The 13,783-nt window shown below is 40.6% G+C and overlaps 1 protein-coding gene across 3 annotated transcripts in view; it reads right to left on the bottom strand.

Moving 5' to 3' along the window:
- The window catches only part of LOC147160154 (voltage-dependent calcium channel subunit alpha-2/delta-1-like), a 52,712-nt gene that overhangs the window by 37,978 nt on the left and 951 nt on the right, over window positions 1-13,783 (bottom strand). For all 3 annotated transcript variants that reach the window (XM_086058577.1, XM_086058578.1, XM_086058579.1), the window contains exons 2-5: window positions 5,868-5,949; window positions 3,955-4,071; window positions 541-600; window positions 194-229 (exon numbers count right to left, since the gene is read on the bottom strand). In XM_086058577.1, coding sequence (XP_085914703.1) covers window positions 194-229; window positions 541-600; window positions 3,955-4,071; window positions 5,868-5,949 — 295 coding nt within the window. The remainder of the gene's footprint in view (window positions 1-193; window positions 230-540; window positions 601-3,954; window positions 4,072-5,867; window positions 5,950-13,783) is intronic.

The following is a 13,783-nucleotide window of genomic DNA, read 5'->3' as shown; positions in this document are numbered from 1 at the left end:
AGTGCACTGTGGGTGCACGCGCTGCTTTCGCACTGCGACAGCGCACGGGAACGAGAAACCCATCCTGGCTTATCAGAGGCGACAGATGACGTCTGAGGCCATGGGGGGGGGGAAAGGCGAGTGGAGTATGCTCTTGAGTAGAAGTTCACCAAATACTCAATAAAGCCACAAAATATTCCAATGTTGTACTCACGTCGTCTTTGGCGTTGTAGTAAATGATTTTGTCAGGCTGGGAAAAGACGAGAGACAAGTGGGACATGAGGGTTCGACTAAAATACGAAATTGCATTTTCAGAAATCATATGCATATGAGGTCATGACAATTGGTGATAATTGACTTTTAATGCAAAATGCTCGTTATGCCAAAAAGATGAAGTGTTTTTCAGGGAGACAAAATAGCATTGTGGTCTCACAACTGCATTCAGTATACCAAGAAAAATATAAAGAAATAAAATGACTAAAATGGCGATGAAGATCATTCTTCTCATTGTTTATATCCCGTCAATATATTGGCAATGACTTCAAAACATCCCCGACTCACCTCGCTGTTGACTTGCCATACGTGAAACTTTTGCAGGATTTCCGCCTCTGTTGCCAGCCTCTAAAAGACATAAAAAGTCATACAACTGACTGTAATCACTTGGATGCAGCTCTTCTATTGGACAATGAGTGCAAATTAGGACTCGCATCATGCTATAATTAACACCCCTCCCCATACACCTATTGAACACGCTGCCATATTTGGGCATAATGACTTGGTTAATGGGTTTATAACGCGCTCATCTTTTAATCTGTACCTGGTCCTCAAAGGCGGCGTACTATTAATTTCCCATGGGAAGCTGTCAAATCTACCGGTGACTTGAACGCCACGTTTGCAGTGGGAGTGGGTGTTTAAAAAAAAAGGGGTAAAAATGAAGAGTATGAATTATTCAATCAGCCATCGTGTGGAATTGAACAAGACATCCGCAAGGATCACGGCGTCCCTTTTGTGATTCGCCGGACCTCAAACACGAAACCCTTGAGCATTTTGTCTTTTCTTTGCCTCATTCATGAAGTCAGTGTTCCACTTACATGTCAAATTACTCGACTGATGAATGAGAAAGTACACATAAAACGCCTCGTATGTGGAAGTTGCATAATTCATTGGCAGCGGGTGGCGACATGGTGGCACGTTTAAGCGACGTTTGGGCTAAGTTGCTCAGCCGCTTTAAGTCAGCGCTGGCACGAGCGCAAACAACATCGCCTCTTGGCTACGTTGGGCTCTTCTAATTGTGCTAAAAATTCAAAGTCGTACTTCTCCGAGGAGACAAGCGAGGCATCGGGGCTAGAGAACAGCCCCACACCAAAACACGTGAGCGAGCTATCGTTGATTATCAGTCAGGGATACGATGCACTCGTGAATTTTCAGCACAACTGCCTGAACTTTGAATGTCTGCTATGGTAATGCTAACAAACAATGCAAAATGCAATTGTGTGCAACATTGCATGTAGATATGCAATTATCACTACATTCTTTATCCTCTGCGTGAACAACTAATATTACTGCAGCTTATTAAATTGTGAACGTCTTTATTTGTCTGACTGTTTTATACTGCACCTTGATTAATGTAATTTCCATTCATTTCAATGTGGAAAGATAATGAGATTAGGGCTGAACAATAAATTGAATTCAAATCCACATCGCAGTACAATGCAGCCGCTAGGCTTTATTTTTATGAATATGTAAATTGTATTTATTTATATAGTCTCTAGATAAGATCAGTGCATGTTTTCATAGTTTCATTAAAGTTGACGTGTTAAAGTCACAGATTTGTTTGCATTGTTGTTGTCATTTATGATTAATTGATTTACAGTCAGTTTATCCCACACTTGCAGCCAATGTTTAAAAGACAGCAAAGTGTTTAGTAGGGCCCCACCAATATGGATTTTTTTTTTGCCGACTTTTTTAAAATACAGACTGCCGATTAATTGGTCAAAAAACAATGCATATTTAAAAAATATATATATTTATAATTTTATTTTTCACTAATTTTTCCTGATTTTGATCATATTACATATATATACATTTTAACATATATTGACTGTTTATCCGCGTTTTTGGAAGAATATTTTAGGGTTGTAAAACAAAAACAAAAAAAAATTAAAATTATTATTTGGCCGATGTTTGAAAGGCCATAATCGGACGGTTTAATTGGCTGGCCGATTAATCAGTTGGGCCCAATAGTGTTTAGTAAGTCAATAGCTCATTGACGTACAACAGATAAATAAACAGCCTTTCATATTAATTCATGGCTAATTAACCCTTTATATTATTTTTATGTTTCTACTACTACTACTGCTACTATTACTTTATATTAGTGTAAGCAAACCTACAACACCAAAACACCTACACAGTAAATTCTCTAGAGTAAATTTGACTCAATTTAGAGTATTTTTTAATTTTTTTCCAATTCTTTATTTTACTCTCTTCCAAATGTAAATATTACTCTAAAACTGAGTCTATTAGGTCAAATTTACTGTCTATGTGTAATAAATCTGATATTCTTTATTGCAATACACATTAATTTGTTGCAAGGGAAGAGGACCTTGAAAAGAAAAATCGCATATACATTTTTTTCAAAATCAAATTTTGTTTTACATATGTGCATTGTGGCATTGGCCAGAAATCCAACTTGCTGCGCCACTACACTATCAGTGGCCACTTGTTTTCTGCCTCTCCCAAAAGTATCGCTTTGCAAGTAAACACAAGCCCAGCACCTGTCTGTACTTCAAAGCCCCCGAACAGCTGCCACCTGCTTGCCAATGTACAGGTGGCGGTGCGAGTGGGGGGGAGGGGGTAGGGGGAGCTCAGGAGACCAAAGCCCAAGCATCTGACTGGCACACATCTCTTCTGCTCTTCAATCGTTTTCCAGTGTGATGTAGTCGTGTTTGTGCACGCGTCCTAATAGTAGCGTCTAACGACTCGCGTCATGCCGAGTAGTGTCAGCTGCACAACGCACACACAGCAGAGATCAGGGACTCCACTGTAATTACGCGCCACTACACAACACGCCGCTTAAAGGGCCGTTACTCAAGTGACACCCTAATGAACACTGCGAGGATTCGCCGGCAAACTTTTGTTTAACCGTTGAGGGAGGACCCGGCGTGTTTATGATACCGGGTTGCCTGGCGACCGGGGGGTGCCGTCATGGTAACCTGCCGTATCCGTCTGCGGGGAAAAAATTGCGGGGCTCCGCTTGGCCTGATGAAGAGACGTTCCATCAATGGCGAGCTGCCCCGGGAACAAGAGAGGTCGCCCGCCGACTGCGGTGGGAGGCCAAAGGCTTTTTTCGGATCGACTGCCAGCCTAATGCAATCCCGGACCTTCAAATAACCTTGATCATTATTCAAAGAGTCTGACTTCTTCTCGGGCTGTCTGTGTGTCTGTCCTGGTCCGCGTGGGCGCTCTTGGCAGCCATCCCAAACTGGTCGACGAGATTTCGTCAAGGTGAATGCAACCACTGTTTGAGTGGACACTTGTAGAGAATAAGCTCAAAGATAGAAGTAAAATCGTAAAAAAAAGTGTCCCAGGCATTAGTCTGATGAGTCTGCTCACTTTCTGATCCAGCTTTCGCAATTACAAAGCACTTGCCTCGTTGCAGAGGGTGAAAAATAAAATTCTTGGTCCTGGGGGTATTTTGACAAAAACACATTTAAAGACAAAATTTTTATGTTGCCTATTCAAGAGCCAACCAAAATGAAAGAAAACATTGACATTCAAAGCTAAATGAAAAAAACACCACATCTAATTAAATTGAAATGTAATTGTCGCAAAACGCTCGGCTGGATTGACGGGCGTAATCAATGACAAGGTAACCATGGAAACAGGGGCTTTAATTGGGTGTCCCTCCGGCGTTTAGTCATGAGTCAAATTGAGCACAAAAACAAGCAACATTTTTACGGCGCTACTTCTCACCTTGAGGGCTTTGGAGCGGCTTTCCAGCAATTTCTCGATGTTCCCGGCCGCCGTAGACACCAACTCCTCCACGTGGTTGGTCTCCACACTGAAGTGAGTTTGATGTTTCTCATAGATCTGATGACAAAAACAGTATGGATGTTATGATTTTTTTGTGCTGAACAGTTAGTATTAATAGTACCTAAAATGGGTATTAACTAATTTGCTCCCAAAAACGTATAAATATGTTCTATTTTAAATGTTGTAAGTGTGCCAAAGACGTATTTATACGTTTTTAATGTTTCTTTTATGTTAGACCACACAGAAGGCTTTGATGCAGCCTCTCAACTGCACAGAATGGTTGAAGAAATTGTATTTATTACAAAAACGGCCAGCAGGTAGCAGCAGAGAAAAAGAGATCAACCAGGGCCATGTTGAAACAAAGCTGTTTCCCCACAGTTTGAAATAGATTTGTGAATAATGATGAAACTTAGCTATATTCTAATGCTAATTGATGCAAAATGGAAACAGATAGAAATATATATAAGTATTTGCAAATTGATAAAAAAAAAGAAGTCACAATAAGTATTGTGTAATAAAAGTAAACTACAATTCCCAAACAACTGTTTGACCTTCCTTCTTCTGGACAGCTAAACTGTAATAATAAAATTAATACATTGAAAATAAACCCTGAAAGTTTATGTATGAAATTATTTAACAAAGACGAAAGCGAAATACATTTTTGCTGTTAGCTTTTCTTTTCTTTTTTTTTAAATCACTCGCACTATTATTTTATTTCTTTACCAAAAAATGTTTTTCAATTGTAACCATATTGCCTGTGAATTTATTTTTAAAGGGTTCAACCTCATTCATTCAGTCCTTGCTGACCAACAAAAAAGTGGCGGATGTGATTGAACGGCCATGTCAGGTTACGTCATAATACTAAAAGACATTTAGTGCGCTGTGAAATATGCCGGAGCAGTAGAAGCGAAAGCAAAGTGCACAATTGCCAAACAGAGCCAATTATTTCGCAGCCTGGAGGCCTTTTCAATGTCCGACGTACAAGACGGCAAGTGCATTTATTGGTTCTTCGCCCCGGGTGGTGAACAATATGAAAGAACAACTCAGCAGCAGAATTTGTTATGTTATTCCTCGGACTGAAACTGTTTACTGTTTTATGTATTTTCTACGACCCGTTTTAGTTGTGTTTAAGGCCATTTATAGTAACAAACAGACGCCAGGGTGGATTTGGGGCCTGTTTGCCTTCCCGAATGGTACCACCAAACTTCAAATGGACAAGAAAGTGTAAAAAGCAAATAAAAAAAAATAAAAATAAAAAAAGCTGATATGAAGTCTTTAGTCTTGTAGGAGTAACTCAACATCGTTATTATTGTTGAGGAGTGTTTATATACTTGTTGGTTATGTCACAGTAGTTAGGATGAGATGACAATGTTATTTCAAGCCAAATCTCAGAATTTGTGACCAAGTAAGAATTTCCTATTATTTTTAATTATTATTATTTTCTACAGAGTAGCGACATTGAGGGACTTGGGCACCCTCCAAACAATTTTTGGAAGGACTTCCTGATCCTTTGGCCAAGTTTAAATAACATTCAAGCAGCCCCCTTTTCAACTTTGCATGCTGTGCAAGTTGAAACCAAGCACAGTATTAAAAAAATACATTTCAAATCAATGTTCTACATATAGTTATGAGGATTTCTTAGAACTGACATGCTATTACACGAGCATACTATCAGTGCAGTCTACAAAGATGAGGTGAGGTGAAGTGCAGCATTAGTGCTAATGAGAAGTGTCTATTTATAGAGTTGTGGTGTAATGCGTTTGAGTGAAGGTCGCTCAAAGAGGGTTAAAGGATGATTAACATAGCAATTCATAAATTAATTTTTTTTCTTGACTTCGATTGACATGACTCACCTGAGTGAGACTCTGCATGCCGCTGGCCTTGTCCGTGAGCGTGATCAAGTCCTTTTGCATTTGATCCACCCATTCTTTAATCCTGTGTGGACACACACGCACACACAATTAGTTCATCAGCCCACTGAGATGAATGACATTTGTTGAGTGTGTCCACACGGCATGGCAGTGTACGGTGTGCTAGCATGTGTAGCAGGGGAAGCGTAAAATAACAATGTTTAGCCAAGTGAATAGGCCGCACGTGCTTTAAGGCGAGAGCTATTCATAGATGGCAGTGTGAGTGTCACGCCCTTGGGCGGTGGGATGTCGCGACCGTCGAATGTATTCTTCTCAAAAGAAATGAGAAGACACACAGAGCTACAGATGGTGTTGTTGAAAAACAACAACAACATCTAGAAATGTTCACCGCATGAACTGCTAGCTAAAAGTCTTAGCAAATAAGAAGACAAACCTGGCAAAGGCCGTTAGCGTACACTTTGATAACTGCTAGCTAAAGTTGTTAGCATTCAACATGACTCCTGCTGGTTGAAAAACAAAATTCAATGAGTGCTGCTGGCTAAAAATGTTAGCGTTCTATATCTGAACTGCTGACTAAACTTTGAATTAACTTTGAGAACGGTTGGTAAAAAAATGTATGGTTCACTATTGGAATTGCTCAATAGAGTTGTTAACATTGTATATGAGCACTGTGGCTAAGAAATTTAGCAATTCACTATAAGAACTACTAACTTAAAACATTACCATTTACCATGAGACCTGTTAGCTAAATGTTTTAGCACTCTTTATTAGAACTGCTAGCTAAAAAAAATAACAATTTTAATGCGATACCACAAAACTGGTAGGACTGCTGGCTACAACTTGTAGTGTTCACAATCTGCTGACTAAAAATGTTAGAGTTTAATATTAGAACTGATAGCTAAAATATTTTTGTATTGAGTATGAGCACTGAGAAGTACTAACTTAAAATATTACCATTTGCTCTGAAAACTGTAAAACTCTCAGCATTCAATATAACTACTGGCTAAACATTCATTTTCACTGACCTGTTTGCATTCAAATGTTTTGCAATATACTCTATCAAATGTTTAAAAAATAGATTTAATTGTAAACATGTATTAATGTAAATGTATTTTCAGCTACAATAGCTAGAGTGGAAACAACCATGCGAGTACGCCAACAGACCTCCCTTAGCTTTTGAATTACAAAGTCAATAAAAAATACATGAGTGACTCCATAAAGAAAATGAACCTCATCTCCTGCCCACATTGTGCGTGCCAGCCTCTTGACCCGCCATGTTGGGGTGGGGGCTTTGACACAGGACCCCTGACTGACCATGTTATCTTATTTAAGGCAAACGTGTAACGCGAGCCGGCCATTTTTAGCCGTGCAGGGGGACAGCTGCTTGTTGCTGAGGGCAGCTATAGGATGGACAGTCCTGTCAGCACATAACTGCCACCAGAGACACCTCAAAATTACGTCGGGATTCACATGTCAAATCTGCACGGTTTCAGTTCAAATAGCAAATGGTTTTGGGACTTGGGAAAACATTAAAAGTAGGGTGTTGTGATGCTCAATGTAACCTCTCAAGGCATTTGTTAAATTTGACAGGCTTCACCCAGAGTGGACTAATTAGCCACTACCACAAATAGTCATCAACGCCGCTTGCGTAACAACGGGATGTGCGACTTCCCCGGTGGACGCTGATTGCTGTGAGATTGCACCAAAGGAAACTGTTTGGCTTGATTAAGTGTTTGCTCAGCTCTTTTTCCGCCTGCCCCCGTGGCTAGAATTCACTCAGATCGGGAAGGTGACAACGTGGGAAGGAATGGAGCTAGCGGCTACTTCGAGGCCATCCGTATGAAAGTCATCAGAGCGTGCGACCCACTAGGCGTCTTTTCGCTTGCACGTTTGTCACTGAGTCACTGATGACTACTTAAGAAGCATCCGAGGCTTGTTCATGCCTTTATTTGACAATCTGTTGGCACAAAAGCCTGACAATATATCACAACATGGTGGGGCTAAGAGTCGATACTGTGATATCATATCTGATCAATAACAGCAGAGACTGTTCGTAGACCACAAATCATCACTTATAGCCCACAAGAGCAGCTGTGCCGATCCCAAGCCGTTGTTTACCACAAAAAAAAGTTGCTCAAAACAATTTCCAGGGAATGACCTCTGAACATGAGAATTCCCCAGCTCTACCACGACCCCGGCTGCCCAGTTTATGGACAGCAGGTGGGTAGCGATCGACCCGGTTTGTGAACGTTTACCACCCACCGAATGACCGCGATATTGATCGGTCAAAGCTTGACGCCACATCACTGTGTGCCATCTAATTTCTAAGCCGACAAAAAGCATCCAAGGGCTCAAGATCCAATCTGGTCATTTCCACTCCAACAATCTGATACTTTTATCCTCGGAGTCCAGTGCTTTTGATGTCATCGAGACAGTAAACTATTTTTATGTTCCCGCCAGCTCCTCGGGGGGATGGTCTGAAAACTGAAATCCTCGTATGATGGTCTCCTAATTGAGACTCCTCGTCAGTTCTTGGAGACTGATGGGGATGAAAGTAGCATAGTGACTTGGGGAATTGCTAAAAAGAGCTCAGACCACAAGGCATCCAATTTGGGGGAGACAAAAACACACACGGTGGGAGGGTATTTGTTTTCTACCACCGTGACCTTTTCATTTGATAGGAGTCCATATAATTAAAGCCTATCTTAGAAAGATAAAACAAAAATGTTGGTTAAAAAGCTGCCCTGCATCACCATGGGACGAGCGACGACATCTATCTTTTGTATTAAGGTCAATAATACAGTAAATGCCGCCTTTGTAAACGTCTCACGGCCTTGTTATCTTTCCAGACAGAAAGCAAATGATGTTCTTTCGACAAATCCGCCAGGCAAAAAAGCTCAATCTAAGCTCAAACCAGACAGTTCCTATCATTAAAATAACTAAAAGGTCTGCACTGTCTGGGCTGTCTGGGGACAAGGTACAGCCGGCGACCTACCTTCAAATATCAAGACATTAGGTCACGAGCATCGGCAGGAACACGTTTTTGAATGATACCCGCTGAACAAAAAATGTCACCGGTTATTAACCTTGAAGGCCAGATTTGTGTGTGGTGGTTTTAGCGCTTAAGATGGTTTCAACGGTACCCAAAGCAAGCATCCCCGTTCACAGTTCTGACAAATGTGAAAAGTTCCACTGTTTTGTTATCTTTTCAATGCCGCAGACATTTTTGGCTTTGCTCAGTGTCATTTCCGACAACAGCATGGGAACAAGCATTCAACATTTGACTCAACGTCACAACGCACCCATCCATTTAGCCATTCTCCGCAACATATACAATACCCCCCAACCATTTCTGCGCGTGTATAAATAGATTTCTAGAATCCGTCGTCCCAGTCCACCCCCCTTTGGCCAAAATGTCCAATTAACTGGACGCCTACACATTAGTGGAGTAGCAGGTACTCGTTCCCTGATGTTCCAGCACTGGTATTAAACGCTACAAGCACTCCATTAGGGGGGACTCTCGCCAAAGCCATCACAAACCGTCAAGAGCCCACTTTTCTGTTGCCTACCCCAGAGATATTTTAAGCACTTAACGCCTCGAGTGCCTGATGAGATGCCTTAATGGAATGCGCTTGAGCAGATATTAGCCGATAATAGCCTTTATTTACTCAACGGATATTTTGGGGGGAAGCGACATGAAAAGCCTGAAGGTACCTCCGTTTTTGGGACAAACATCGGACATATTGAGAGTTGAGAAATTCAAATTCAGCGTCAAATTATTTTGCCCGCAAACTCTTGCAATCATTGATGATAAGTAAAGAATGTAACACTGTAATCTCCGAAAGCAATTGTGAACGAAAGCTACGAGTAGTTGCCTTTTGAAGAGTGACTATTAACCAAAGACATCTCATATCTGATTGTATGTTAAACGTTACTAAAAACTACAAAAATCAAAAACAGGTAATCATCATAAGAAGCTCTACTTGACAAAATGTAAGGCTGGATACATTTTCTTTTTCTTTTTTTTTAAGTGTGATGATTAAACCACAGTATATAACTTCATTTTAAATATACTTGATAGTTCTTTATGATAATAGGTTACTAAAATCATTTTAAAAGTTTATAGATAAATTAGGGCTGGGACATATGGCCAAAAAATAAAGGATTAGGATTTTAATCCATTTTAATCTAATAAACCCCACAAACATTTATTTAAGGGTTTCACTTACTCAAAAATAATGTGTACTGATTCTAAATCAGTTTAAACATAAACGTAACATTCATAGTTTGTGCTTAAATGCCACAATTAGTAGCTATTGTAAACATGTCTTGTAAACCATCCATCCAGCATTCGGCCACTTTATAAAAAAATTACAACTGAAAAAACAACATTTGGATGTAACAGATAAGCTATGCGTTTTACTGTTTTCAAGAGTTACGATTAATCACTCGTTTAACTTATATTTATATTTTCATGAAAATTACTTATGCCTAAATGTGACTAAAACAGCATTTTAAAGTTGAATTCTGAATATCAAATATAGATATTTGTCAGCGAAAGCGATACTCAAAAAGTAAAGCTAGCAACAGGTAGTGACTTGAGGCGTAAATAGTGCCAAGTCTTTTACGCAAGGAGATTACAGGAATGCCTCCAACTAAAATATGTTCATATAGTATATAGTAAACTGTTTGATAAATATAAGCTTTTGGAGGGGAAAAAGTGGTTTTGAGGTACAACTTGCCCCCAGTGTGGGGTAGGTTGTGCCATTAGTCAGAATTCAGTGGGGTGAATTGTGCCATTGATAAATGAAGTAAAAAAAATAAAAATAAAAGATAATTTTAATCTCACAAACGATATTACTATATAAAATTAAGACAAATTCAACACAAAACTTTGACTTGCAGGTTTCAGAGGCCTTTTCTTCTTTCATTCTTTTGCTTTTCCTGTTAAGCCTTTTTATCTACTCTTTCTTTGTGAGCCTTCTCCAACAGCGTCAGGCGCTATTCTTGTTTTCACTTTCTTTCTTTTTGTTCTTTTTTTTTTCTTTTTTTACAATTTGTTCTTTCTTTCCCTGGATTTTGGCAAGGGAAAAATAACTTCTAAAGACACATAACCCATGTGAGCAGAACAACCAAATTTGTCACTTGGTGAGTGCTCAGGAGGGTAAACCTGGGGCTTTTTTTCCCCCTTATTTTTTCATGGCCATCCTGCAGATTTTTAGCTCCCTTCCAACCTGACGTATGGTCTTCCCCTCTTTCACTGCTCTTTCCAATTCCTCAAGAGGAGTTGAAACCCTGTCTCCCTTTTGTATCTGGTGACAGGATGAATTTTGGTCAAAAATTAAGAATGGCACATTCTTTTAGTGATTAAATGTAAGAATACAGTTTACAATGACAATAAAATACAATAAAGTAATATAGAGTAAATAATCATAATTTAGGGGAAGTTGTGCCATTGGCAAAACTTAACCCAGACCCTTTGGCACAAATTACCCCAAGCCCACCATTTTGAAAAAAATGCATCGCCCGGCTGTTTTGAGCCAGCATCATGCTAACCATATAGAGTCATGATGTAGCTTACTAAATCCCTAAAGCATGTGTGAACTGTTTTCAAAGTTGTCTGTAATTGTTCAAACACAGCCATAAAAAACCGTAATCATATAAATTTAACTTTTTTTTGTGTGGAACTTATATGTGCTTAACTCTCAAGCCACGTGTTTCCCTTTTTTACCGGATGAGCGAAGTGACCAACTTCTTGTATGGTTTACTAAATAACAGGGGTGGAACTACAGTACTTGCCCCTCGGCACAAATGACCCCACTCTCCCCTACATGTTTTACCAGGAAAGTTCATGCGAAATCTACTCCCCCAAAAAACAAATTTTTCTGGGCCATGTACGACATCCAAGGTTCCACAGTACAATGGCGGCACCGTCAAAAAAGGAACGCTCGCTGTGCTTGATAGGTGAGCATACAGATGTGTTTCCTGCCCTGGACATGCCTGCCATCGAAACAGCTGTTAGCCATTCCCCAGGTTGCCTTGGGAACGGAGCCGTGGAAAAATTCCACATGCGTGCGGAGCGGATGTGAGGTATGCACAAGGGTTGCTTTCCATAAAAATCGACCATGAGAAACTTTCTCGGCTTACGACATCCACTACCCCTCTGAGGCCGGGACCCCGTCGACGCCCCCTTGCTCAAAGACGGGCGCTCGTCTAAATAAATCCCAACGGGTTGAGATGGGGGCAAAGGGGATTAAAGTGGGAGTGGGAGAAAGTCAATGAATGACTTTCGGTTCCTTTATTTCCCCGTGACAACAAGTCAAATGAAGCTTGTATCGGGCACAAAAATGAACGAGCAACTGCTTGGGAGCATCGCATCGTTGACTTTGCGAAGTTTGCGTCACCATGTTTGAAGTGCGGTCGACCTGACTCCGCCCTCCCCACCCCTATACAATGTTGTTGTGTTCATATAAAGTGCCTCCTCACATTACGGCGGAGATTGCCAGAGACAAGACAGCGAGCAGAGAGGCATGGCTCTTTAGCTGAGCATGAAATCGAGTTAGCCTTTAAAAAAAAAAAGAAGACAAAAGTGGGGGGATGAGTGGGAGAAATGCCCGAGAGAAGAAGAGGATCAGGTCTTGTTTTGGAGTGAGAATCAATACACGGCCGCATACACAACATACAGGAAGGCCACTGTGTCCTCATCTCTCGGCCTGCTGCGTGGATGATCTAGAACAGGGATGGGCACACTCGTTTCTCGAGGGCCGGAGTCCCGCAGGTTTTGGATGTTTCCCTTCTCCAACACAGCTGATATATGATCAGCTCGTCAGCAAGCTCTGCAATAAGCCTGATAACGATCCTGTTGATTGGAATCAGCTGCGTTGGAGCAGGGAAACATCCAAAAGCTGCAGGACACCGGCTCTTGAGGACCGAGTTTGCCCACTACTGATCTAGAAGAACACAGGTGTCAGAGTCCGGTCCTCGAGGCCGTGAGTCCAGCATGTTTCCAAGGTTTCTTTACTCCAACACACATGATTCAATGATTAGGATTATTATCAGGCTCCTGCATAGCTTGCTGATGAGCTTTAATATGAATCAGTTCTGTTGAACGTGGGAAACCTCTAAAACATGCAGGACTCAGGCCTTCGAGGACTGGACTTTGACACCACTGATCTGGAACATCAGGACTTTTCAGAGTGGATGAAGTTAACACATTTGCCTCCAGGCAAGACAAGAAGACGGAAGGCACAGGACAGACAGGAAACCAAGAAGATGCACTGTGCCGAACACAATATACGTAACGAAGAGATGCAGCCTTTATCGCTAAAACACAACAGGTGTAAACAACCAATCACTTTAAATACAAGGGCTTCAGCTATCCCAAAAACTTTAGAATTGAGTCATCTCCTGATATCAATTGCACATTATAAAACACATTAACACAATATCATGTGCATGTCAATTTGGGGTCGCCATTGTCACATTCCACTGTAGTATCCATGACTCTGAGTGTGTACGGCTTTAAAAGGCGGGGCCTGCCCTGGTGAGTGACATGGGTGTCAGCGAATGAGAATGTTGGAGGTGGCTAGCAGTTAATTGGCTAAATTAAATTTGAAATTTGGCTTTGCAATTTCTTTGTAACCAAATTATTTGTTATTTGATTAATCGTTGCAGCCCTAGACATGATGTTACAAAAAAACATAATAACCATAACAATAGCTCACAATCTCTTAAGAGCCAATAGATGAGCTGCATCCAAAACATCATATTCAATAGGATTTATAACAACAATTTTATAATTGTATTAATCACTTGCATGAACCCGGCTTACGTTTTGTCAAGATGCTCCTAATAAATGTAAATATTCAAGTTATGATCATATTAATAATGCTATAGCA

This window comes from Leptonotus elevatus, chromosome 17, assembly GCF_054856555.1.
Source record: "Leptonotus elevatus isolate MCC_2025b chromosome 17, RoL_Lele_1.0, whole genome shotgun sequence".
NCBI classification, from domain to species: Eukaryota; Metazoa; Chordata; class Actinopteri; order Syngnathiformes; family Syngnathidae; genus Leptonotus; species Leptonotus elevatus.
This window is presented reverse-complemented; position numbering and strand designations above follow the sequence as displayed.